The sequence below is a fragment of the Lepidochelys kempii genome, chromosome 3 (assembly GCF_965140265.1).
Source record: "Lepidochelys kempii isolate rLepKem1 chromosome 3, rLepKem1.hap2, whole genome shotgun sequence".
NCBI classification, from domain to species: domain Eukaryota; kingdom Metazoa; phylum Chordata; order Testudines; family Cheloniidae; genus Lepidochelys; species Lepidochelys kempii.
Window position 1 is genome coordinate 148682235 of NC_133258.1, and position 27516 is coordinate 148709750.

General features: G+C 53.3%; 1 protein-coding gene across 1 annotated transcript; it reads right to left on the reverse strand.

Annotated features, from left to right (window-relative positions):
• Positions 1-18: 18 nt before the first annotated feature.
• NFKBIE (NFKB inhibitor epsilon) lies at positions 19-19629 on the reverse strand. The gene is made up of 6 exons (XM_073338515.1): positions 18802-19629; positions 4680-4782; positions 3867-4089; positions 3549-3637; positions 2894-3142; positions 19-2526 (listed from the first exon to the last, which is right to left on the reverse strand). The coding sequence occupies exons 1-6, from the start codon at positions 19155-19157 to the stop codon at positions 2461-2463; spliced, it is 1086 nt and encodes a 361-aa protein (XP_073194616.1). The 5' UTR covers positions 19158-19629; the 3' UTR covers positions 19-2460.
• Positions 19630-27516: the final 7887 nt, after the last annotated feature.

Below are 27516 nucleotides of genomic sequence, written 5' to 3' on the forward strand. Positions count from 1 at the left end.
GTGGTATCAATACCGAGATAATTTTCTACAGGATTGATCCCTTTATTCTTTAAATAACATTTGAATGCCCCCTCCCTAACCACCGGCGACAGCTCAGGCCATAAGTGCTTCCCTAGCATGACACCAGAGCTCCCCCGTCACCAGAGCATCCAGCAAACCACACCTTGCCAGGGGCTCAGGACTGAGAGACCTAGCCACGCAAGGAGCGCTGGCAAAACACCAGCGTGGGGAGGTGCTGCAATACCATCAACAGCCACAAGGGGGCAGCACAGAACAGATTATTACTTTTTTCCTGAGACCTTGTTTTAAAAAGGGAAACCAGAGTATTTTAAAAGGCTCTTACATCCCACCCCCTACACTGTTCTAGTCCTGGGCCTTTCCTGGGCAGACCCCACCAATCACATCAAAATGAAGATGGAGCTAGTTTGAGCAGCTCCAGAGCCATTGCCACTAGATTTTGGCTGAGGCCTTTAAACTCAACTCATTTGTGACCACAGCAGGGTGTAAGTGCTAAAATACCCGGGGGGGGGGGGAAGAGGAGGGAGAGAGATAAAGACAGCCAATGATTTGAGCTGCCCAGAGGAGCCGCAGAGGCTGCGGCTAGGCTCACAAAGTGTTTGCTAAGAAGTTTTGCAGCTTTTCCTGGCAAAACTATTGCAGCTGCCCTTCCAAGAATTCAGGAAAAGGGAACAGGCTCTCCAGAGCATCCCGGGCGATTGCGCCATCCAGGACTTGCCCCCCACACAATAAACAGCTATTCCAAAGCTGTGAGAATGTCACCAGCTTACATGGGGTCACAGGCACCATGGCTCCCCCCCTGGCTCCCAAATGCTACACTAGCTACACCAGGGGTGGCCAACCTGAACCTGAGAAGGAGCCAGAATTTACTAAATGTACATTACCAAAGAGCCAAAGTAATACATCAGCAGCCCCTCAGCAGCTCCCCCTGCCCCCAGCACCTCCCACCTACTGGCAGCCCCACCGATCAGTGCCTCCCCCTCCTGATCAGCTGTTTTGTGGCCTGCAGGAGGCTCTGGGAGGGGAGAGTGAGGACACGGCAGGCTCAGGGGAGGGGGCACGAAGGGGTGGAGTGGATACAGGGCCTGTGGCAGAGCCAGGGGTTGAGCAGTGAGCACCCCCGGCACATTGGCAAGTTGGCGCCTGTAGCTCCAGCCCTGGAGTCGGTGCCTTTACCAGGAGCCGCGTATTAACTTCTGAAGAGCCGCATGTGGCTCCGGAGCCAGAGGTTGGCCACCCCTGATCTACACACCTGCCACAGGGAGGCAGCCATGCTGGGGGTGGGGTGGGGACACACATGGCAGCCCAAAGAGGGGAAGTGGCTAATCATCAGGGGAAGAACCCTGGGCCCCTCTCCAGCCATTTCCATTGGAGAATCTCCAGGTCCTTTACTGATGTCACTGGATTAAGCTCCTCACACACAAGCGTGTGTGCACTGCTCTGCAGGGTGGGTCGGTGTTGTTAAACCCTTTCAGAGGGGGAAACTGAGGCACAAGGAAGGGAAAGGCACTTTGTCCAGGGTGATGCAGCCATTCAGTGGCAGAGCTGGGGATAAAACACCAGGTCTCCCAGCCCCTCCCTCCTCTGAGTCTAGCTACGACTGCAGCTGGGAGTGCAAGTTGTCTGGACGGAACTGCCCAAGCAGGGAGCAGCATTAGCTAAGCTGGGCTCACATAGGGAGACAGACAGGGAATCTCAGGGAGCAGGGTATGGGATTTCCTTGGGAAGAGGCAGAGGTGCCCCTGCACTGGGTTCTGCGCCCCTCTCCAGAAGGAAACCTGTACCTCCCATCCAGCTCCACCCACAGGAGGAGGGCTCCCTCCTGTTCATCTTCATGTCCAGTCTGGCCCCGCTCCCTCCTGGTTGGGGAGGGGCTGGCTGGGGTACAGGGCAATTCTGCTCATGGGGGTGCTGAAGCCTTCAAGCGGCAAGAAGTCAGAGCGCGCAGCCCCCAGTGGTCACTGAGGGAATCACGAGGTCCTGATCTTGAGTGTACAGAAGAAGGGTTTATGGGAGTCTGCGTCTCCTGGGGAAGGGCAGTGGGAGCCCCTGCAACTGCTCCAGCAGTGTCTGGAGGTGTGGGGGAGAAGCACTCCCTACTGCACAGTCTGGGACCAGGAAACACCCCCTCCCAGCTGCTCCTCCATGCAGTCTGAGACCAGAGCCCCCTGCTGGCCACTCCCATTGCAGGCAGGGGAAAGAGCAGCAGCAGCCCCGACGCATCATCCGAGGGTCCCATGCAGCGCATGCAACTTCCTCCAACTTCCACCTGCTCAGGGAAGGGTGTTTGGGTGGAGAGCTGGGGGCCACGGAGCCCACTACAAGGGGAAAGATTTCCTGAGCCGGCTCCACTCCTGCCAGCTGTAGTGCCATGGCTGGGTGAGTGGGGTCCCATCGGGCGTAGGGAGCCAGGGGCGGACCCCTCAGTCAGAGTCTGGTCGCTCAGTCGGAGAACACCACCAGCTTCCCCGAGATCTTCAGGTCATCGAAAGGCAGGAGGGCGAGGAGCTGCCAAGGCAACAGGCATGGAGAGGTCAGGGTTAGTGCCAGAGAGGCCAAAGGAGAGCAGGTTCCCTGGGGACTGAATGCATCTGGAGCCAGGGCCAACACAGCCCAGCCATCCCACACACCCCAGGGGAAATGCACAACTAATGGTGAGTTAGCGCTGATGAGAGTACACAGCGCACTGCCATGCCCCTCTAAGCAGGGTGGGGACAGACACGGCAACTGCACACTCCCCCCGAGAGCCCTACGGCGCCTCCTGCTGGACTGGAAGCAGCCACCGTTTCCAGCATTCCTGTCCCAGGGCCACAGCCTCCTCCCTGGACACCCCATCACATGTTCCCCCCACAGGGGAGCACACGGACAGACTCACGTCATCATTGCCATCGGCCAGGTCCTGGGCAGTCTCATCTTCCATGTTCCTCAGCAGGGTGTCAGCCCCTGAGTGGTACAGTATGGCCGCCATGGCAGCATCCTTCCTGCCCACGGCCAGGTGTAGCGGGGTGCAGCCGTTGTACATCAGGGCATCCACGTGGGCCCCCTTGCTGAGCAGGTACTGAACTGCCTCACGGTCACGGCTCTCCACTGCCAGGTGCAGGGGCGTCTTTCCACTTGTGCCATCCTAGAAACAGCAGTGCCCAGTGTGTTAGAATGGGTTCACGCTTTGTCCCGCCCCTGCAGCTGCCAGTGTAGGGCCCAGGGCGAGGGGATGGAACCCCAATGGGGCGCACAGACTGTATCACAATGGGCACCTGCCACCAGCCTGAAGGGGACCTGCTGGCCCTGCCCTCTGCCTGCCACCAGGCAGATCTGGAGAGGCTTCGGCATGGAGCTGGGAACATCCATTTGGGAGTTTGGTGCCCGCCAGGGCCCATGCCCCATCTAACCTGCAGCCGCCTGGGGAACCAGCTTCCAGAAACCGGGAGGGTACAGAGACTCCTCAGGACACTGATCTGGGGAAGGTGCACAGAGCAATACAGCTGGCAGTGCCAAGGCCAGCTGCCCTCACCCACAAGCCCGTGTACTACCTGGACGTTAATGTCAGCTCCACTCCGCAGCAGCAGTCCCATCAGCTGCAGGTTCCCCTTCAAAGTGCTGATGTGCAGACAGGCTAAGCCTGGGGAGGAGAGAGACCCAGAGGCAGCTATTATTGTACTGTATTCCTGTAGCGCCAAGGAGCCCCAGTCGCGGACCAGAGCCTCATTATCTAGTGCCGAGCACAAACACTGCACAGAGAGACGATCTCTGCCTAGGGCATCTCAGCGTGGAGCCTAGCACCCATCACACGCCTACCCTGCAGCTACGGAGCTGGGCACCGCCTCTGACACCCCTGCCTTGCTTCTCACCTTGCCAGTTCTGGAGCTGCAGGTCCTGCAGGCTCCTTCGAGGCTCTGTGCTCGCCCCCAGCTCCTGCAGCAGCTGCTTGGCGCACTCCAGGTTCTGCTGCTCGCAGGCCACGTGCAGAGGGGTGTTGCCATTGCGGTCCTGCAGGTCCAGGCTGACCCCATTGTGGATCAGCGCCCTCACCACGTCGGGCTGCTCAAGGTACACGGCCAGGTGAAGTGGGGTCTGTGGGCAGCAAGACAGTGAAGGGTCAGGGGTGGCATCGGGAGGGCACAGGGGCCCCACAGGTTGGGGCAGTTGGCAAGGGATGACAGCAGTGGGCCACCCCAGGCAGGGCCCGCGGAAGTAGTACAAGCTACCAACCGCCACAGCCTCCCCTGGGTGAGGGAAGTGGGAACACCGCAGTCTTCACTCCGGGGGGGTTGGGGGGAGATCCAGGCAGCTCCACCCCCAGGGGTGCTCATGTTGGCTTGGGGCCTCTGATAACTATGGGGCTGCATACAGTGCCGGCCTGAGTGTCTGCATTTTCAGGGTCCTATCTGGGTACCCCACACACCAGCCAAAGGCAGCTGTCTGCATAACTTGCTTCAACTAAGGCACCCCAAATACCTGCAGCGTTGACCTGGGGGGTGAGAGCATCACAGATCCTCAGGGGGCCAAGGCACTAGCCTTGGGGGCATGAGGAACAAGGCCAGGGCCTGGGGGAATGGGGGTGTGGGGAATGGCTAATCTGGACAGGTCCACCTGCTAGGCCATTCCTGAGGGCTGACAGGGGATCACCCGGATTGGAGCACCCTCCTCCCCCAAGTACATACCTGGAACAAGTCGTTCTGGATCTCCAGCACCTCCGTGGGCAGGTGGGTGATGCAGAAGAATGCCAGTGCTGGGAAGCTATGGATGATTGCCAGGTGCAGCAGCCTGCAGAGGAGGAGATGGGTCAGTGCTGCGGTTCCCACACGGCGCCCAGCCTGTCGCTCCCACACCACTACCCCAGAGAGACACAAACGCTTCCATGCCCCCAGCCCTGGAACTGGGAGAGGAAACCCTCAATGCCCATGCCACATCAGCCTGGCACAGACATACCCACCCAGCCAAGGGAGCAGATCCCCAAGGTGCCCAATTCCTGGTGTCGGGCAGAAGGGAATGGAGCAGCTCCCTGCCAACATGGGCCACTTAGAGAAACAGGTTCAGTGACTGTGGGTTCACTGGCCTCCACCCACTCTCCAAACAGGTTCTCCTGAGCACAGGCAGGGTGGGCAGAGCTGCCTTGCACAGGCTAGGCCCAGGTCCAGCTAGGGGTGGTTCTATGGCCCATTTGCAGGGGTGTTACCAGGTGACCCCAACTCACTCACTTCTACCCCCTAGCATTCCCCACCTGAGCTCAGGACAGTCACCCCCACTGCAGCCAGCCCGAGCGTCCCATGTGGACAGTCTCGACGGGCATGCAGATTGGGGCCCACAGAGAGGCAGCCTGAGACAGATCATGGGCAGAAGGGACCCCATTCATCCTAGGAGTCCAAAAAGCCTCACAAATAATAGAGGTCCCCCACCCCTTGCCAGCTCAGCAGCCAACAGAGAGGTGGCTAAGGAGGCCAGAGCGAATGCCAAGTCCTATTAGCAACATGAGGGGATCCTTATGCCTCTGCAGAGCCCATGAGAGCTTGGCCCTCCAGCTCCTGTCCGAGACCCAGACCCAGCAACCCAGACAGACTCTCAGAGGCAGGAAGGGTAGAGTCGTTCCTGCTAGGACACAAACCCTAGGGAGCCCTGGAATACATTCCCCGACCCAGGGAGATGCGGCAGCAAGGGAACCATGACCTAGTGCTGGCCAGCAGCTCCTAGGGGAATTCCACTCCCTCCCCCTCCCTGCAGCCACAGCACTTCTGCTTTCCTGACTCAAGGGCAGGCAGCAGGGGCGTGGGATACAGTGTGGGAGGGATCCAGGAGATTAGCTGAAGACCACCTGCCATTCTCTGGAGTCCCCTCATCCACCGAGACAGAGTGGGTTGCCCCAGCTCAGACTGGTCTGGGAATGAACTGGGCCAGGGTCCGCAGGAGAAGAGAGAAAAATCAGAACTGGATTACCAGACCCCTCTCCCCAACCCCATGGGACCACCAGTGCTGGGTTAGGGGGCACAGCTGACCAGATGGAAATATATCTACCAAGACTAAGCACCCGCCACTGTCTGCTGGAGCCCGCAGCCCCACCTGGGCCCAACTCTCAGCCCCCACAGAAATCTGCACAGAAGACTGGAGCCCAAGGCCCCAGACACCAAGAGACACGTGTGAGAGGCCACGAGCCGCACTCGTGCGAGTTTCACACCAGTCCTTGTCGCACCCCGAGCAGTCAGAACAAGAGTGAGAAATCTGAAGGGAATTTCCAGTCCCGCACAGAACGTCTGTCATTACTTCAGCGCCAAAAGCCACCCCCAAGCAGAGCTATGAACCCCTCCTGAACTCCCTCTCTAGCCAGACCTGTCCCCCATCTCCCCAGAGCATCTCCAAGGCCTCTAAAGATAGAAACAGTAATGCCACTCTAGCTTCAAGGACCCACTCCCAGGCTGCGGGACAGAGAGCTGGGTTAGCATGTACTGCGCGGGAGGGGGTGAAAATGAGGGGGTGGTTGCATGTGTGCTACAGGCTAAGCCAGAGGCAAGTTTTGCATTTTGTTCTGATCACAGCGAGGTCTCTGATCTCCTGTGGGAGTCTGTTCCAGCCTCAGGCCACCTCCTGCGAGAACTCTGGCTCCCACATGGTGCGGGACGGCCCAGTGGTGAAGGGAAAGCTGATTGCCAGGGGAGGTAGGCCCAACCTCAGGGAAGGCTCTGAACACCACCACAGCGTCCTTGAACTGGACTCGGCATTCACTGCAGAGCAAAGCACCAGGCTGATGCAATGGTGGGGATGGTGGCTTTGTTAGGGACATACTGCTCTCAGGGCAGGTGGCATCATAGTGTGTTGCAGTAACGGTGCCGGGAGGCCAGGGACAGGCGAGGCAGCATGGCCAGCTTGGGGTCTCACTGGAAAGGACACAATCTTCTGGCAGGTTGCAGGTGGGAGTGAGGGGGGAGACACTGGGGCACTAACAACACTGAGGAGTCCTGAAGCCACAGGGGGAAGTTATAGAGGAGGTGCGCCTGGGCTCAGCTTTCACCAGCTGCTCCCTGTCCAGGTGTCACCATGGGCCAGGCATGGAGAAGCTGCTGTTCACAAGTAAGATAAGGAGTGCTGCTCATTTACTGGGGGCACCTCAACCCCTCTGGTCTCGGCAGCTCCCCAAGGTGACTACTGCAGCGTAAAGGCTGGAGTGCTGGGGGGCCCCCAGGGGAGGGCATGAAAGGTGGAGGGCCAGGTGTCCTGGATGGCACACTGGGCCTGGTGGCCGATGTGACTGGTAGTCTCTTGAAGGGGGATGGAGAGAGGGACTAGTTCGGTCTGGAGGAGTTCTACATGGGGCGATTTTGGTGCCTTCTTCTGGGCCATGCTGGAAGCTTATCCCGACCTCATTGCTGAGCAGGAACAGCAGCTCAGGTCTGTCAGCAGCCAGGATCCAGGGGACCCCAAGCTGGTCCCCTTCAGGCAGAAGGAGCAGCAGGAAGAGCCAAACCAAGCCTCTGTGCCTTACTGCATTGTCCCGGGGGAAGCCCCAGGTCACATGGGCATGGGGAATTCCCCAGCTGCACTGGAGGGAGTGGCCACCCACAGTTTGAGCAACAAATGGGGATGGGGGAGGGGGCCCCTTGCACAGCTAAAGCTCCCAGCGTAGGGGGAAGAGCAACTGACAGCTGTGCGTATGGGGCATTCAGCAAGGAAAATACCTACTGGAACCAGCCTCTGGTTGTCGGGGGGAAAGAGAGAAGCAAGGTTTCCACTGGAGGGTACTAGGGGAAGGGGGGCTGTGGGGGCTGCTGGTCAGGACAGAGGGGCATTGGCAGAGCTGTGTGTAGCTCAGCGGGCATGGCAGTAAAAGCATCTGGGCCCCATTTACCTAGCAATTGCACCATTACCAACACCAGGGAAAAGACACTGGGAGACTACCAGACAACCTCAGCATAGACAAGGTCCTTGGTGGCTCCTGCAGCTGGGCCTCCCTCCCCATTTACCAGGGACAGCCCCTGTTTCTATAAGCCAGCTCCCACTGCGTCCCTCCCAGTCCCCCTGCCAGCAGGGCTATAGGCGTGGCCTTACTTCTCAGCCCCTATGCATTAGATAAGAAGTCTTAGCAGATGGGACTTTCCAGGGCAATTCTGACTGAACTTTAAACTTCTGCTGCTTTCACTTTTCGGAGCCAAACAGCTCCCAGGAGACTGAGGCCAGGCCCGGCATGAAAGTACATGGAGCCCTCTGTAATTCCTACCAAGCCAGTCCCCACCCTCAGGAATCCCCCACCCCCCAACACACGCACCACATCATACCCAGAACTGGTAGTCGGGGAAAGGTGGGCCAGTCACACGCTTAAGGCTGAAAACCCAAGTCTGTCAATCCGCCCCCAGCTCTCAGTAGAACGGTTTTGGTTTAAGGTGACTGCGCTGCATGACCCTGGCCGAGTGAGGGGACTCACCTTCCCTGCCCGTAAAACGGAGGGAATATGACTGCCCCACCTTTAAAGCCCTGTAGAGCTCTTTGAGGACCGGCATGTAAAGGCACTAGGGGACTAGCAACCCACTGCATGTCTTGCTGAATCAGTGCCTGGGACTTTCACCGGGAAGTTGGTGCCATCTAGGCCATGCCTTGTTGGGAGTATTTCCCCTGCCCCTGCACTCTGTCTCCCACCAGTCTCATTTCCGCATTTTTTCCCCCTGTATCATGTGGCAGTCCTTCACTTCCTGAAACAGGCATAGAGATCCCAACTGTCTCAAGTTCTCCGCGTGCAGAACCAGAGCTGAGGGATGAGCCAGCGGCATGAAAGGTTGGTGCCTCGGCCCCATTACAGAGCAGGGCGTCATGATGATGCAAGCGAGGGATCAGGATTATCTTGTGCCAAAGTGGGAACCCTCTGACCTTGCAAAGCACGAGGCACAGAGGCCTCAGCCTTCTTTACTCTTTCCTAGGCCTCAATATTGCCAATGATGACCATACAGCTCCAAGAATACCACTGGTCTGGCCAGCTGCCTCACCCCACAGCAAAGAGGACAACACCCAAACTCACACCTGAGGAAGAACTCTATGTAGCTGGAAAGCCTGTCTCTCTACCTAACAGAAGTTGGTCCAATAAAAGATATTTCCTCACCCACCTTGTCTCTCTAATACCTTGGGACGGACATGACTACCACCACAATTATTAACATAAAAAAGGCTTTGTTGCCAAGCAGTTGAGGTTGCCACACACACACATTTAACACAAACCCCAAAATCAAGGAAATGGACAGGCAAGCCACCAAGCAAAATATACCCTCTACTCCTTCACCTGCAAGCATATGACTTCCCATTGCCACAGCTACCATACACCACCGACCACACACCACACCCTTAACTCAGCCCCTCTTTCACAGCTACCGTACACCACCGACCACACACCACACCCTTAACTCAGCCCCTCTTTCACAGCTACCGTACACCACCGACCACACACCACACCCTTAACTCAGCCCCTCTTTCACAGCTACCGTACACCACCGACCACACACCACACCCTTAACTCAGCCCCTCTTTCACCCCTCACAACTGCTAGTGTTCGGGGGAACTAAGCTGGTGGGACAACTGAGGTAGTAGGCTGTTGCGTTGGGAGAGGGGAGCTTGGGAAAGGGGTGTGTGCAGAAGGACAGTTAAGGGGGGTGATGGAACTGCAAAGGGCGATGGTAGTGTGGCCCTGTGGATAGGTCATTTGATTGGCATTCAGACCTGCCACCAGTATGCTGGGTGATCTCGGGCAAGGGGACCCTTCCCCTTCCTCAGCCTCCATTTCCTCTCACACCATTTGTCTCCCCTGTCTATTGAAGTAGCCAGCTCTGTGTTTGTCCTGGGGCCCTGTTGTATTAGGCACAATCTCAGCTGGGGCCTCTAGGTTCTATTGTAGCAGAAATAATAATATTGTAATGAACTAGTCAGACAGGCAAAGAGAGAACGCAGATGCAAACATACATTCACCACCTTCTGCTGCATGGAATCCAGAGCCCTCACCTGTGGGTCATAGCATCTGTACTGCTCCCCCGTGGGGATTTGAACCCATGAGCAGCTAATGGAGATTATTTTTAGCTTAACTGGGAGACACCCAGTTGGAGCAGGAGGGTCAGAGTTCTATTCCTGAGAATGTCCCAGTGGGCTCACCACGCAGCACAGCCACAGCTGTGACATCTTGGATGGTCCTGGATTAATTACAACTTTATACAGAGCTTTGGATGGTTTACACCCTGCTCCAAGCAGCTCATGTACTTGAAAGAGGGGGAAAGCAGAGGAGAGGATGACTCGAGAACTATGGCTTCTACACTTGGGGGTTAATCCCAATCACATGGCAAGAGAAGCTTTAGTATCACCACAGATTCATTGAGGATAAAGTAAGGGACTAGGATCCTGGGCTCTATTCCCACTTCTGCCACTGACTTGCTATCAGACCTTGGGGAAACACTTAGGCTTTGTGCCTCAGTCTCTCCCCTTCAAGAAATGGGGTTGGTAATACAGATCCCGATCTGGGAGGGGCTGGGAATCTTAATTGATTCCCAGTCATAAAGGGCTTTGAGATCCCTAGTCAGGCAGCATTGCCCTACAGTCCCATCCACCCACTCAGCCTACAAGTATCCAGAACAAGGGATCAAACATCGGACATGATTTGTTCTATATAACTGCCATCCCCACCCCCCTTCCTGCCCACGTGTTAAAGAGAAAATTCACACTCTTCTCCCTGCTCTCTCCCAGGAGAGGCATGGGAAATCATGCAAATATCAGTGTTTGCAGTAAACACTTGATCATTCATGGGAGGAAAGGAGGAAATAGAGCCAGCAGCGGGACGATTTGGAAAACAGAGAGCACACATTCCTGAGGAGAGCAGCACAGAAATTCCAGTTATTCTGTTTTCCCTTTTAACATTCCCTGCTAACCCCTTCCTCAGAAAACAAACTGACCAGCAGGAACCTTTACCACACAACTGGGCCAATGCATCTCACACCTGACCTACAGCATCTCTGCTATTGCAGTCCTGAGCTCCCCACCCACAGCTCTGATGGCCTACCTCACTTCTGACCCACAGCCTCCGCCTCCCCACTATTCCAGCCCTGGGCTCCCCACACACATTTCTGCCAATGTCCTCCAACCATTAACCTGCAGTTTCAACAGCAGGAGGTGGTTTGGGGTGAGAGAAGACAAGCCTGGGATAAAGGTGACTGGAAAGTTCCCTGCTAGAGACAGGGGCCAGGCATGAAAAATCCACTCACCCAGGCAAGTGGGAATCTCTCCTGGGCGAGTGCTTCAATCGCTGCACAGTCTGAGCTACCATTAAAAAAAAAAAAACCACATCTCCAGCTTTTACGGCTGTGACATGTGACCAATGCAATGACATCTGCAGAGAGACAACGCCAATGCTGCTGCTGGTAGGGGCATTGCCACCCTGGCTGGCACCTGGAGGCCAAACCACCACGGCATAAGGCTCTTTGTGTATGAGTGGGTCCTGTAGGAAAGGCCACGCACTCCAGAGTCCGTTGCCTGCCTGAAAACAGTGAGCAGAGATCTGATTCAGGAGAAGAAGAAACTCAGCCCCCATCTCTCATGCCATCCCGACAGACGGCTCTGTTTCTGGAGCCAGCATAAATTGATTTAGTGAGGCAGGTGAGGCTATCAAGAACTCATCTATTGTGTGTGTAGTGGGAGGTGGAAGCAATTGTTTTCTGGAGGGGTGGCCTCGCACAGATTGACTGATTTGATGGTGGAGTTTAGCCGGCAGGAGACTGACATCTTCAGGCCCCAAAGTAGTTGGGGTACCCAACCACTAGGAGACCAGGCAGGAGGAGCTGTGGCTCAGGGCACGGATGTATTTCAGACTGGCTCATAGGCTTAGTTCAGGGTGTATTTTTCCAGGCCTGGGGCTGTGTGAGCACATACCCCAAGCCACCTTTCCCTGCAGTCTTTTGGCCTGCCGTTGGGAAGAGCATCTCCAGCTTGGTACATTCCAGGAAGGAGGAAAATGGAAGCAGGAGGCCTCTTTATGGCCTTATGGGGAATAGGATCTCTCCCTTCTACCATCCCAAACCCCACACAGGGACAGACTATTTAAGGCCATTACAATCAATGGGAGGGGGGAGCACCCCAGAATAATGGAGGAGAAAAGGAGTGAAAAATGGATGTACAAGCACCACAGGCTCAGACTGGGCTAACCTTCCTCATACTGAATGGTACCCTACTTTGTGGGCAGCCCCACAGAAATCAACAGGATGACCCAAGCGTGAGATACTACCCAACATAAGGGTGGCATAATCTGGCCCAGGGAAGCCCCTTTAGATCCCATCCGGGATTGTTCCCTGTTGCAGATTTCCTAACATTTTGTTTGGTTTTCAGCCTAGTTAAGCCTAGAACTGGGAGTGTGCCTTCTAAACAAGAGCAGCTGGACTCTTGAATATGCTACACGTGCAGCCCAGAACACATGAAGCAGCAGTGGAACGTGCAGTCTAGTGGTACCCTAGGTGAATGAGTTAGCTGGACATGTGGTTGGCCTCATATAAAAAGACACTGGCACCTCTGGCTTGAAACGAGAGAAAGTTACATTTACAAAGCCAAACCCCACCTGAAGGAGATATTCTGTGTTCCATCCGACCAGCCGAAGAGTTAGCGGTTAGAATCATAGATGGTAGAGGTGGAAAGCCCTGTTTGACCATCCAGTCCTGCAGGGGCCAGGGAAGGATTGGTCTCTAATATTCATTTACTACAGTTTGATCTTAAGCTATTGGGCTTCTAAACCTTCCCTTGTGAGCCAATCTCAGCCTAATATGTCTCAGTGCCTGGAAGCTTTTCTGAGATTCAGTTTAAATCTCCATTTGCTTAACTCCATCCCACCCCCCTCCTGGGCAGCAAATTCACACTTCTTCCCCCAGTCATCCCTTCGCCAGGCTTTTTTAATCTTTCCCCTTAACTCAGCCTGCCTGACCCCTCTTTTACTTGCCCTTCTTTGAACTGCATCTAGCTTGCCCAGGGTTCTCCCAGCGCCAGTGATTCTTTTCCCTCTTTTGCACATACAGTGGTGTGAAACTGAATGGCATAATCAGCACTATGAACGCCCTCCTGGAGGGGATGAGTGAGCGATAGTGTGTAGGAGCAGTGACTTTGAATGTGCACAATCTCAGCCTTGCTGCTGCAAGAACACTGCTTCAGGACAGCACAATAGGTCAGGTGCTGGCAGCTGGTCTCTTGACTTCAGTTACTGTGGGGAGCTGCTGACCTTGCCTGCAACTCTTGAGACACTCAGTGGGGGGCATAGGGCACAGTAATTACTGAATAGTTGCAAGCAGGCCAGAGCAAAGCAAGAAAAATGCCCATCAGCGTTAGCCACCACAGCCTCCAGTTACCACCACACAGAGAGAAGACTAAAACTGCATCTCCTTGGGGACCAGGACCTGCATTAACTCATGAACCCACCCTGATTCCTGATTATCAGCCCTCAGTCCCCAAGTCACCAGCACGTGATTTCCCATCAGCAGGCACGACACTAACTGCACTTCGGGGGAGGAAGTGAGGCTTCCCCTCCTCCTCTGAGACACCACAGACAGACCTTGGCGCTACCAAAATAGCTCTGGCCCCATTTCCATACGAAGGAACCAATGAGACTGTTTCCCAGGCAGCGGGCTAAGCTGGGGACCCCCAAGCTTTGCCCAAGTGAGGGGGCTGCAGATGCCACACCCCTACTTTGAAGACAGTGGCTGCCATATGCCCCCACATATGGAGGTGAACCCTGTGAGCACTAGGGCCCCCATCATGCAATGGGGCCTGGTTACTCAGGGCAAGATGGAGCATTGCATGCTGGGATATGCAGTCTACTCATCCAAACGTAGTTGGAGATTTCCAGTAAACCCATCAGTGTTGGAGGTATAGGCCTCAGCCTGGTGGAACTTCAGGGGCCATGCTTTGGCTGCCCTGGAGTATTAGCCCAAGAAGGTTGAGAGCAGGAAGATGAAATACCTTTGACTTGGAACACATGGGAGAAACCGAGGCACAACCTCCATGCCAGCAGTCAGCAACACCAGTGGTGGTGACGGCGGTGTGGGGGTTGCCCAGAGCAGGAATGTGAATGAAAATCCTATCCCATCCCCCCTCAAAAGCAACAATGGGCAGCTTGCTCCACCTCCCTGCTGCAGCTCCCTGCTGAGGGCAAGAGGCAGGGAGTTTCTCCAAGTCACTCCCTAAAAAGAGGGTGAGTTCATTAGGAGCCCAGGACACAAATCAAGCATTACTCTCTGGCCTGCCCAGAGCCAGCCAGACCTTTCCCAGGCTGGAAAACCCCTCTCCAACTTCCACAGAGAGTCATTCCCCTGGGATCCAATTTAGCAGAGACAAACTGTCAGTTCAAGAGGAGAAGCTGGACATTACCAGGCAGAGGATAACGTTGGCATGCCTGGGAGCAGCCCACCATTGGAGCACGTCTCCTGCCATGTCAAACAACTCCCAGCTAGAACTCAGCCAAAGTATCTCTGTCCTGGCTGGTAGCCCCCTGCTATTCCAGAGGTTAGACTCGATCTCACCCACCCAGTTCTGCCAACACATCTCAACCCTGACCCACAATCCTCCTTGGCATTCCTCATTCCTGACTGCACTACTTCCTGCTAGTCCAGTCCTTGAATACTCCCACCCCACAACTTTGCTGATCCCACACTCCTGACCTGCAGCATTCCTACTATTCCAGCTCTGCCAATATAACTCAGCCATGACATGCAGCCCCCCTGCTATTCTAGTCCTGGCATCTCCAAACCAGAAACTGCCAATTACACAGCAGATTGTGTAACTCAATCAAATATCCACCAAGGATGAGGCAGAGGCCTAACTCTTTTCACTTGTGATCAGACCCATTTCTCCAGGACAGGTGGGCTAATACATTATAACCCCTCCTGCACCATCAGAGCCCCTTCTTGTTTTCAGAGCAGAGCTGGTTCAGTTCTGCAGGCACAGTTTTGGCTCAGCTGCCCCAATCTACATCAATTACACCCACTCCTTTGAAGCAGGTTTCCATGGGAGGCTCCTGATGGGATTTCAAGTGGCTGGTAACAAGCTCATCTCTGTCTCCACTTTAGAGACTAACCAATTTATTTGAGCATGAGCTTTCGTGAGCTACAGCTCACTTCATCAGATGTTTACCGTGGAAACTGCAGCAGACTTTATATACACACAGAAATCATGAAACAATACCTCCTCCCACCCCACTGTCCTGCTGGTAATAGCTTATCTAAAGTGATCAACAGGTGGGCCATTTCCAGCACAAATCCAGGTTTTCTCACCCTCCACCCCCCCACACAAATTTACTCTCCTGTTGGTGCTAGCCCATCCAAAGTGACAACTCTTTACATAATCAAGTCGGGCTATTTCCTGCATAGATCAAGGTTTTCTCACATCCCCCCCACCCCCATACACACACAAACTCACTCTCCTGCTGGTAATAGCTCATCTAAACTGACCATTCTCCAGGTTTAAATCCAAGTTAAACCAGAACATCTGGGGGGGGGGGTAGGAAAAAACAAGAGGAAACAGGCTACCTTGCATAATGACTTAGCCACTCCCAGTCTCTATTTAAGCCTAAATTAATAGTATCCAATTTGCAAATGAATTCCAATTCAGCAGTTTCTCGCTGGAGTCTGGATTTGAAGTTTTTTTGTTTTAAGATAGCGACCTTCATGTCTGTGATTGCGTGACCAGAGAGATTGAAGTGTTCTCCGACTGGTTTATGAATGTTATAATTCTTGACATCTGATTTGTGTCCATTTATTCTTTTACGTAGAGACTGTCCAGTTTGACCAATGTACATGGCAGAGGGGCATTGCTGGCACATGATGGCATAGATCACATTGGTGGATGTGCAGGTGAACGAGCCTGAAATTTGTGTGGGGGGGTGGAGGGTGAGAAAACCTGGATTTGTGCTGGAAATGGCCCACCTGTTGATCACTTTAGATAAGCTATTACCAGCAGGACAGTGGGGTGGGAGGAGGTATTGTTTCATGATTTCTGTGTGTATATAAAGTCTGCTGCAGTTTCCACGGTAAACATCTGATGAAGTGAGCTGTAGCTCACGAAAGCTCATGCTCAAATAAATTGGTTAGTCTCTAAGGTGCCACAAGTACTCCTTTTCTTTTTGCGAATACAGACTAACACGGCTGTTCCTCTGAAATCTGTCTCCACTGATGAACTTTCATCACAAGTGTCAGACTGAGGACAGAGCTCCCAATGACATAGAATCTCAGGCAAGCCCATAGGAAACTGCATCACAGGTTGGGCAGCCAAAAAAGGCACTGGGCACCCACAGCACATTCTACCCCCACCAGATCATGGATGGTTTGCCCACTCAGGATCAGGGACTGAATCAACCCAGACAGCTCACGAAACAGGAACTACTAGCTCTAAGCCCAGGACTTTTGTGTTCATAATTAGAATGGTTACAAGGAAGTGCTATTGCTCAATGAACCTTCTGAGAAATAATCAGCTTGAGGTTCTAATGCTAGCCCAGGCTCTGCTTCACAGGATGAATTCAAGCAAGGCACATGATGGGACAATTGCAATTCTCCTCTTGCTGCTCCTGGGCAATCTACAATCAGAAACAGAAGAGGCCTATTGGGTCATCTTTTCTGCCTCCCTAGAATAACTCTGGGCCCTCTCTGGCCCCTTTCATTCATTCATTCAGCCTTGTAAGTATTATTAGCCTAATTTTACAGACAGAAAAACTGAGAACGCAAGGGAGGTGCTGAGCACTTGTACCCCCACTGAGTCCCACTGGAATTGTGAGTGCTCAGCACTTCTGCATGTTATTCCTGACCCACCTGGGCCTAGACATTTTCAGGAGTCCAGCCTCACTGCTCTAAGCACTACAACACACTCCCTCCCAGAGTTAGGGTCCAGGGATATAACCCAGGAGTTCGGACTCAGTCCCACTTCTCTAAGCACTAACTCACAAAGGCCCGGCCATAAGTAGCAGACATTTTTCCCCCTCACTCTTTGAAGGTTTCCTGTTTTAAATTGCACCTTAAAGGGGAGAGAGCGCATGCAAGCAGTAGTGCAGCTGCAGCCATTTGCAGAGCCCTGGAAAGCTGCCTCCTGTGGGGAGGGAGTGAAAAGTGCCACCGGGAGTTAATTGCTTCTCCAGTTAGTGGAAGGCTTATGATAGGGTCTGATCATGCCAGCGTGACAAGCAACAGGTTCAGGCACCTTACAAGATGGAACCAGATAAATGAGCAGAAGACTCTCCAATAGACTCCATCTCCTAGACACAGTGGGGAAGGGAAAACAATGATCCCCTGGCACACACCAAAGTCACAGCACTTAGGGCTTGTCTAGAGGAGGAAATCTTCCATCGACCTAGTACTGTCTACACCCACGATTAGATCAAACTTACTACGGTGCTCAGAGCGCGAAATTTTTCACAGCCCTGCGTGACACGTCAATCTGATTTGTAAGTGTAAACTAGGCCTTAGAGAGGCTAATAGCACCTAAAGCTGTAACAGAGGAGTAGAAGGGATGCAGGATTAGGCCACTGCCTCTTTAGACACACAAAAATCCCTTACTAACTGAATCAGCTTCAGCCACAGAACCTGCAAAGGCATTTTAGATCCAGGAATATGACCCACATGTTATGTTAGGTTTCAGAGTAGCAGGCGTGTTAGTCTGTATTCGCAAAAAGAAAAGGAGTACTAGTGGCACCTTAGAGACTAACTAATTTATTTGAGCATAAGCTTTCGTGAGCTACAGCTCACTTCATCAGATGCATCAGAATGCATCTGATGAAGTGAGCTGTAGCTCACGAACGCTTATGCTCAAATAAATTAGTTAGTCTCTAAGGTGCCACTAGTACTCCTTTTCTTTTTACATGTTATGCTGTAGCCAGTTTACCCCTATACCCCCCAACATGGTTCTATCCAGCAGCACAGAAGGAACTAAAGTGTTTTGTAATCAGGTCTTCTCCAACATAGCGGATTTGGACAGGTGGCTACAACCTAAAGCAGCCTATGCAGGTGAGTCATCTCCCTTGCTGCCAGAGCTTTGTGCTTTGGAGTTTTCACAGGTGAAAAGAGCAGATTTTTGTCCAGGGAACCTGCCTCCCATTTTCCTGGCAGCCACAAAACAAGAAGAAACTCAGCTTCTCACTGGCACATCACATGTATTTCTGTATCATTCTGACCACACGTCCTAGCCAGACCCCTAACTCCATCCACGTGTCCCACTGCTCAGACCTGAAAAGTAAATGGATCTGCACAATTTCTTTTTCTCTCTGCTAGTTCCATTTGATCTCGCCCAATCTTAGATTAATTGTTAAATACCCAGCCCATTTCATTGGGGCTGAGCACCTACATGTGACTCCGAAGAAGAAAAAGGTATGGCGATGGGACATGGATTCTTCTACTGACAGTCCCCCCAGTTACAATCTGACTCCGAAGTTTTGGTGGGCACTGGCTATCTCTAAAGACATGCAGCTTCTTATCTTTGTGGTGTCAGACTCAACCAGTCCCAGGTGACGGGGAAGGCTGGGTAGGGAATGGGACACAGAACCACTCACCTCTGAGGCACTGGTGTCAATGTGACTGCAGAACAGCAGTGGCTGGAAGTCATTTGCATTTAATGGCTGTTTGGTGGCCCTGTGTGAGATGAGCTGCTCAGTTCCCAAGGGACAAGTGTCCACATCACAGCCACAACCACAAGCAGGACTAACTGCCTCCCTTGCCTTTAGAAGCCAAGGACGGCTGGGGCCACAGAAACTAGGCTCCCCTCCCTGTGGTGTCCCTCCCGGGCCCGGGGGAGAGCAGCACTAGCCACAAGGTCACTCACGTGTCGCCATCCTCCGAGATGTAGGTGAGTGCCTCCAGCGGCTGTTGGCTGAGCCCCTCCAGGGTTTCTGCTTCCTCCTCGGGGAGCTGCCCCAGGTCGGCCAGGTGCTCGGTTAGGGAGGACGAGCTATAGGTAGAGTCGATCCTCTCCTCCACTTCCAGGGCGTCTGTTCCCTCTTTGCCCAGGGGGCCGGCGTCCTTCTCCCGCAGCGTGTCCCCGAGGCCCCGGGGGTGCTCCCCATCCCCCGGCGGGCCGGGCAGGGAGCGGATGGAGTGGATCGAGAAGATGCCCGAGTCACATTGCCCTTCTTCCAGCTCCGAGCTCTCCTTCCTCTCCGAGCCCCGCGGCCCAGACATGGTGCGAGGGCAGCGGGCGCGTAGTGGGGCCGCTCAGCCCCCAAGCACCCGGCAGAGGGGGCAAAGAGAGGGCGGGGGGGGGTCTGGACCTCAGACAGGAACCGAGGGGGGAAGCCGAGCTGGGGCAGGGGCCACAAACGGGGAGCCGGGCTGGGGCAGCAGGGTGCAAAGGGGGGGAATCTGCAGCAGGGGAGGAGGGCCCAGGAAGGGGGCGCTTAGAGGCCCGGCCGGGGCAGGGTCCTTGGCCGGAAGGCAAGCGGGGGCCGCGGCGGCCTCATGCCCGGCGAGCGGCCTGGAGCTGGAGCCGGAGCCGGAGCGGAATGGAGAGCCTAGCCGGGCCGAGCGCAAACCTAGCTCAGCCTGAGACCCGAGCCCCGCCTCCCCGAACGCGGAAGGCGCTTCCGCCCGCTGCCATTGTCAGCCTGCGCCACGCCTCGCTGGCCCCGGCTGCGGCCGGGATTCCCCCGCCACCGGCACGCCCCCTTGCAGCCTGGCACGCCCCCGCAGCTGCTGGGCACCGCCCCCAGAGCCAGCGGGATCTCCCCCCTTCCAGCTGCCCGCGCTGCTACTATCCTTCTCCCCCTCCCGCTCGCAGGGCTGGTTCCATGCGAAGGTTCACGCGGGGTGGGGTGAGGTGGGGCGGGAGGAGGCGTCCTTTGCGAATCTGGGCCAGTGTCTGTCCCTGGCTTGGGACATGGCTGGCTCCAGGGGCAGCACAGCTTAGCACCCAGCCCCTTCAGGGGAAGGGCAAAACAAACACTTAGAAAGCTTCGGCTTGCGTCCTTCCCCCGCCCCGCTGCCTAGTTTGCGTGTGTGCGGCTATGGGTGAGAGAAAATCCGTGTGAGTGTGAAAGAGATGGTCTGTGTGAGCCCCAGATGTTTGCCCGGCCAATTCCCAGCTGTGGCTTGTGTTTGTTCAGGTGGTCTGGGCCTGCCTCCTCCCTCTGGTGGTGATTTCGGGCTGCGGTAGAAGTGAGCAGGGAGCTGGCTAGGCTAGGCTGTGTGGGTGACAAGGCTGGTGTACACTAGTGTGTGCCAGAAATTAGACTGAATGAGTCTCTTACCAATGACAGTGGTAGGAACGAACAAGATTTGCTTTACAGACATGCACATTTTAACCAATTTAGTCCTATGGGACCTGTGCCGCCTATGTAATGGGATGCGGCAGCCAACATTACACATAGGTGGTGCCTATAATCTCCATCTAGCTGTATAGAATTATCCTAGTTTACAGGTACAGAGGCTAACGCACAGAGAGGTGAAGTGGTTAACCCAAAGTCGCACATTAGTGACAGCGCTGGAAATAGAATTGGGAGTCCTGGCTCCTAGACCTGTGCCTGTCTAGACCAGAGCTATAACCACTGTATAACACTGTCTCTCAATGCTGCACATCATCTTAGGTACAGAGGAGATCTCCAAGGTCCAAACTAGGCCACCCCCCTCACCAGGGCCGCCCAGAGGATTCAGGAGGCCTGGGGTCTTCGGCGGCGGGGGTTCTTCCACTCCGGGTCTTCAGGGCACTTTGCCGAAGACATGGAGCGGGAGGACCCCCGCCACCAAATTGCCACCAAAAACTCTTGGGGGGGCCCCTGAAAACTCTCATGGCCTGGGACAAATTGCTCCACTTGCTCCCCCCTCTGGGCGGCCTGGCCCCTCACCACAGCCATTACAGGATTATTCCCTACTATGGATTTGCACAGACTTTGTCCAGTTACATTTTCAGGGCTTCAAACAATGGGGCTTCCACCCCTTTCCGTGGAAGAGAGTTGGAGGTTCAGTCTGTTTTGCTTTTCTCAGTTGCATCCATAACTCCTAGATCTTCTGTGTTGGAGATCACAATGCATCTCTTTCCCTCTTGCGGGTTTACACCTCTCTGGTGCCCATAGGCAGTTAATTCCAAAAGGAAGGCATGTGTCCTACCACAGAAGGGAGGAAAGCTGAAGACACAGGAAATTCAATAGGGAGATCTCTATGCCAGTCTAATTTACCTGGGAAGCACTTGGACCCAGATCCTAAAAGATGTTTAGGCTCCTAACTTTCATCAATCAATGGAAGCCAATGGAAATTAGGAGCCTAAATACTTTTGAGGATCTGGTTCCTAGATACCATGGTGAGGGGTGCTAGGGAAAGCCTAGATCAGATTGCTCACAAAGCTCAAGCAACTTCCCCCTGCAGTGCTGCAGCTGTTGCTTTGGACTGATGGGAGCCTGCGTCACAGTAGCTCACACCTGCCATTCATTCATTTACTCCCAGCCCCCACTGTGTATTAATTACTGTAGAAACAGTGCCCACAGAGGTGGTGGAGGGAGAAGGGGAGGGTGGAGGGCAAGTGCAGGAAGTCACTGGAGCTGTCAATAATTTAAGGTCACAAGTTTTCCCCTAGCTCATGTGATCAATTCCACTCTCTGGATCACTGTCTCTGACCTTTAGATCAGGAGTTCTTGCAACAAATTTTTGGGTGGCCTCAGAGTGCGACCACCAACGCATGCTGGTGGCCGCTCTGACAATTTTTCCTAAAAGACTTAATTAACTTTAGGAAAAACAAATAATTATGTGCAAAAACACGTCCAAATCATTGTAATTTATTTATGGAGGGTTTTGTTGTTGTTTTTTGCCAACTCAATAATTTAAAATAATGTATAGTTGTCTATTCATTACTGGGCCTCAACAGAACAGCAACACAAATAAGGTGCTTTGCATGTTTTGCTTTTTTTGGTTGCGTTTTTTTTTTTTAGACTTGCTAGCTAGTAAATCTGCTGTGAAAAGTGACCTTTTGTATATTTGTTAATATCACTTTTCACAGCAGACTTGCTAGCTAGCTGGGAGGCTGTGAAAAAAGGGATATTAACAATATCATTTTTCACAGCAGGCTTACTCAGCCCCGGCAAGCTTGGATGGGGAAGTGGGCAGGGAGCCAAGGGGTGATAGGGGGATAGATGGGAGGCAGCAGGAGTCAGGGGAGATGAAGGAGGTGAGCCCAGAGCAAGAGCCTGGGGCCCTGGTACACAGATGGGGACTGGAGGAGGCAGTAAGGGCCAGGGGCGATGTGCGAGGGTTGAGCCTGGAGCCCTGCGGCTGGGGGATGGAGCCTGCTGCCGCACGGCCAGAGCCTGTCACCCACCACCCCAGGGCTTAAGCCTGAAGCCTGAGCCCCACCGTCTCCAGGAAGGTGGGGAGCTCATGCTGGCTGCCTGCTCCTACAGTGTTTGTGGCTCCAGAAGGGGACAGAGACCAGCCCCTGCTGGCGGCCCTGGGGGAGGGTTACTCCCCGGCCCCCTCCCCATCATCACCCGGGAGGCTGTGGCCACAAGGAAAGCCCCTGGTGACCGCATGCAGCCACGGTGGCCACATTTGAGAAATGTTGCTTTAGATTGTTCTGTTCCTTTACACCATGGTTCTGCTTGGATGTATCTGCAGCTGACATTTCTCTCCCTCTGGATGCAAAGGTAGACAAATCTTGATGTTCCAGCTCTGGGACACAGCCTTGCTGAGCTCTTGACTAGAGCCTGGATCTTCACCCTGAAGGAGGAGAAGCTTGTGCAGGCTTCTCTCACCATCATGTCCAGCACACCCTGCAGCATAGCAGTGGCTGAGCCAATGGGTTCCAGGAATGGCCAGATGGCAGAGGAAGAACAGGAAACTCTGCGGTCCTAAGAGCATGCTGTGTCGTCCCATGGTCTGAGGTAGTAACTGGGAATTCCTACCTTCCTCTGCCGCAGGCAGCAGTGCATGCCCATGCCTTTCAGGGGATTCTCATCACTGGTGTCTGGCACATGTTTGCCTTCCAGAGGATGGCTTCCAATCACTGAGCACAAGGGGAGCTTCCCAAGAGGCTCTTGGGGAATCTGATCCATAAGTCAATAAGACAGGCCAGTAAATGCACAAGGGTGACCTCCTTTTCCCTCCTCTCCCTGAATTTATACTCTAATAGACATTCCCCATTGGCTCTGGTCACCTCCCCAAGTGCCCTTGCTTTTTGCATTCCACCTGTACCCTGCTCTAGCCCCATTGTGGTGGATGTCACCATGTTGCTGGAACCTACTGTCCTGGGTTAGAGACTGATCCCTCCCCTTCACCCTGCCCAGAGGTGCAGCAATGAGCACTGACTTCTGTCTAAGGCCCCAGATGTGTGCATGTGATATTCATTATGGGAAGCAAACTCATAGCTCTCAGGCCATGTCTTACAAAGCACGTCAGTCAGCCCAGTCCTGGACTAATTTATTAGTGATTTTAGCACTGGTGAGAGAGGCTGGATAGACAGCCCCTGAAGAGTGATGGCTTCTGGAAGGGCCTCTTCTAGTGAGTGTGGAGAGTTAGATCTCTATGGCCTATCTGCTGCTTGGCTTTTATGCCAGTTAGAGACAAAGTTAATAGTGGGTTTTGCTATGTAAACACTTTCCCATCAGAAATTGAGATCCATGAACTCATTGCACACATGGGCCATCAAACAGCCACTGGAGGATAACACTCCTCCACTGCTAACCAGTGACCTTAGAGCCTTCCCATGACCAATCCACTGAGCCAGTCAGCATTTGCCTTTGGCTGTCAGTGTGGTTGATCTGCTGCTGCAGCTCTGTTTCTAGTTGATTGTTGTGCCAAATATAACTCCCTCGTCCCACCCCCGTTCTGCAGAACAAAGTGAGACTGAGGGGCAGCCAAACCCACACAGTCTGGTCAATATCAGCCACACAAATGTGACTGGCTGTCTCAGGGGCCTTTCATTCTGCAGGAGGTCATTGGTTTGTGTCAGTCCAGGCTGACAGTGACATGAGGTGTGAAGTGAGTCTGGAGGGATGCCTCAGCCCAGCTTCAGGTAAGGTATCCACATCATAGAGTCCACCACCATAACTAGTTGTTGCCCCTCTTGGGGGACTCACAGCAAGGTCAAGAATTGAACAGGCCATAGAGACAGAAATACCCTCCCATTCTCCAAGTCATGGGTGAACTCAGCATATCACACCCCACACTGCCCCTGCTGATCCAGCACCTTCTGCCGGTGCTACCTTCACTGCATACAACGGAACAGCTCCGTGATAGGACGTCTACCCCAGGCAGTGCCTGGCTCGGTAAAAAGGGCCAATTAACCCTGTGACTGGGTTGATGAAGCCCAACTGGGGGAGGAGTTAGGATAGGCATAAAGAGAGGAAGTTGGTGGTAAGAGAAGGCTGCAGAGAGGAACTCTGCAGTGACTCCTTAGGGATGCGGGAGTTGGCAATAGACAAGGGAGAGTAGGCCCTGAGATCCTGCCTTGGGATACAGACTCTGGCAAAAACCTGAGAGTGGTGAGACAGCTATAGGGAGCAGAGGAAGCTCCACTGGTAACCCAAGCGTGAGCTAGAAGAGTGGATGGAAAGGTAGGAATTTGCCCAGGTGTGGACACTGGGCACAGGGTCCGTGGCCTGGAACCTGGAGTAGAGGATGGGCCCAGGTTCCCTTACCCGCCACTGGGGAAGTGGCACAGACTGGGCAGTGGAGCAAAGGCAGCCTAAGTCAGTTTATCCAGTAGGATTTTAATACTGTCTCGAGGGGAAAACTATAGTGATATAGCCAGAGGGTGAAGCCACCAAGAGAGATTAATTTAACTCCAAAGAGAGAGAGACCCTAGGAGAGAAACCACAGGAGTGGGTAGGCATCAAGCTGCTCCTGAGCTAATTCCTGGCTGAGTCACAAGGCAGCTCTGTAGCATTGAGTCATGAGCCCCACGACAAGCCCCACAACCTCTCATCAAGTTATTAGTATTTACCACAGTGAACCCTGTCAGGATCAGGGATCCATTGGGCTGGGTGCCATACAAACACAGACTGCTGCAGAGAGCTTACACTCTAGGATTGAGCCAGTACCCTTTAGCTCTTCAAGCTGATGCTCTCCCAACTCAGCTAATTCTCTGCTGTTAGCGCTGGGGCTGCCAGACCTCCTGGGCTGGGAAAGGAAGACCAGCGCTTGTTTGGAATTGGTTTCCTCTGCAGCCATAAAGGAATCTCCCATCTTGGCTGGTACAATGCTGGGATTTCCCATGAACAGGGCTAGGCCCCAAGACCAGACAGTGAAGGCTCTGAGTGTGGAATGCTGCTCTGCACCATCCTGCTCACCCTGCTAGGCAACAGGGATCATGGCCCCAGGGAAGGGTTGGCCAGGAGGGAGGAAATCCTGCTGGGAGTTGTGGGGGTGGGAGCTGAGAGCAGACCAGAACGTGCATGACCCAGTCTCCCGGAGGCTCTCAGCCGCAATTTGTGTTGCTGCTGCAGCAGGATTCTTCCAGCCAAGAGACTGAACAGTGAACCCCCTGCTCGTGCCTTCTGTTCTGGCTGTTGGGATTTGCTGGGATTCAAAGGCTTTGGAAGGGTGTGATGTTTTGGGAACTCAGACCAGTAAGGGGTTCAGTCTGTCACTGCCTGCCCTGTAACTCTGGGGGCCTTTCTGCTGTGCAGCTATGGTTCAGATCCCTGACACCAGTAGCCAGCTCACAAGCAACAAGGTCTTCTGCTGGTTTTCACCAGCTTAGTTATTCTTTGCAGTTACTCTTTTGCTTTGTGACTTTGTCCTCAGCCACAACTATTTCAGATTTGGGGACAATATATACCTTCAAGTCAGCAGCACTGCTATGGGTACCTGCATGGCCCCACAGTATGCCAACATTTTTATGGCTGACCTAGAACAATGCTTCCTCAGCTCTCATCACCTAGCGCCCCTACTCTACTTGCGCGACATTGATGACATCTTTAACCTCTGGACCCATGGGAAGGAGGCCCTTGAGGAATTCCACCATGATTTCAACTATTTCCACCCCATCATCAACCTCAGCCTGGACCAGTCCACACAAGAAATCCACTTCCTAGACACTACAGTGCAAATAAGCGATGGTCACATAAACACCACCCTATACCGGAAACCTACGGACCGCTATTCTTACCTACATGCCTCCAGCTTCCATCCAGACCACACCACATGATCTGTTGTCTACAGTCAAGCTGTAAGATACAACCACATTTGCTCCAATCCCTCAGACAGAGACAAACACCTACAGGATCTCTATCAAGCATTCGTAAAACTACAATACCCACCTGAGGAAGTGAAGAAACAGATTGGCAGAGCCAGATGGGTACTCAGAAGTCACCTACTATAGGACAGGCCCAACAAAGAAAGTAACAGAATGCTACTAGCCATCACCTACAGCCCCCAATTAAAACCTCTCCAGCGCATCATCAAGGATCTGCAACCTATCCTGAAGGACGATCCCCCACTCTAACAAACCTTGGGACACAGGCCAGTCCTCGCTTACAGACAGCCCCGCAACCTGAAGCAAATACTCATCAGCAACTACACACCACACAACAGAAACACTAACCCAGGAACCAATCCCTGTAACAAACCACATTGCCAACTCTGTCTGCATATCTATTCAAGGGACACTATCATAGGACCTAACCACATCAGCCATATCTTCAGGGGCTCGTTCACCTGCACATCTACCAATGTGATATATGCCATCATGTGCCAGCAATGCCCCTCTGCCATGTACATTGGACAAACCGGACAGTCTCTATGCAACCGAATAAATGGACACAAATCAGACATCAAGAATTGTAACATTCAAAAACCAGTAGGAGAACACTTCAACCTCTCTGGACACACAACAACAGACTTAAAAGTGGCAATTCTTCAACAAAAAAACTTCAAAAACAGACTTCAACGAGAAACTGCACAACTGGAATTAATTTGCAAACTTGACACCATCAAATTAGGCCTGAATAAAGACTGGGAGTGGCTGGGTCACTACAAAAAATAATTTTCCCTCTGTTGATACTCACACCTCTTTGTCAACTGTTAAAAATGGGCCACATCCGCCCTAATTGAATTGGCCTCCTTAGCACTGACCCCCCACTCAGTAAGGCAACTCCCATCTTTTCATGTACTGTGTATTTATACCTGCCTACTGTATTTTCCACTCCATGCAGCTGATGAAGTGAGCTGTAGCCCATGAAAGCTTATGCCCAAATTAATGTGTTAGTCTCTAAGGTGCCACAAGGACACCTCATTGTTTTTGCTGATACAGACTAACACAGCTACTCGTCTGAAATGTTGGCAGGGTGACACCAACATCCCTTCCAGTCCTGGGTCTTCCCACATCCTTCCCGAGTTCTTTATTACCAGACACTTGGACTGTTCCCCTCTAGTTCACCATCCGGGCAGGCACAAAACCAGCTCCCCTAGTAATCAGCTTGCTTTGGTGCTCACACTCCACACAGTCTGCACACTAGAGACCTGCCTGGCATAAAAATAAACCAAAAGTTTAATAGAAAAACCACAGATTCAAAGGTGGAATAGTGAAGGACATGGTACAAGTTACACAGAAAATAAA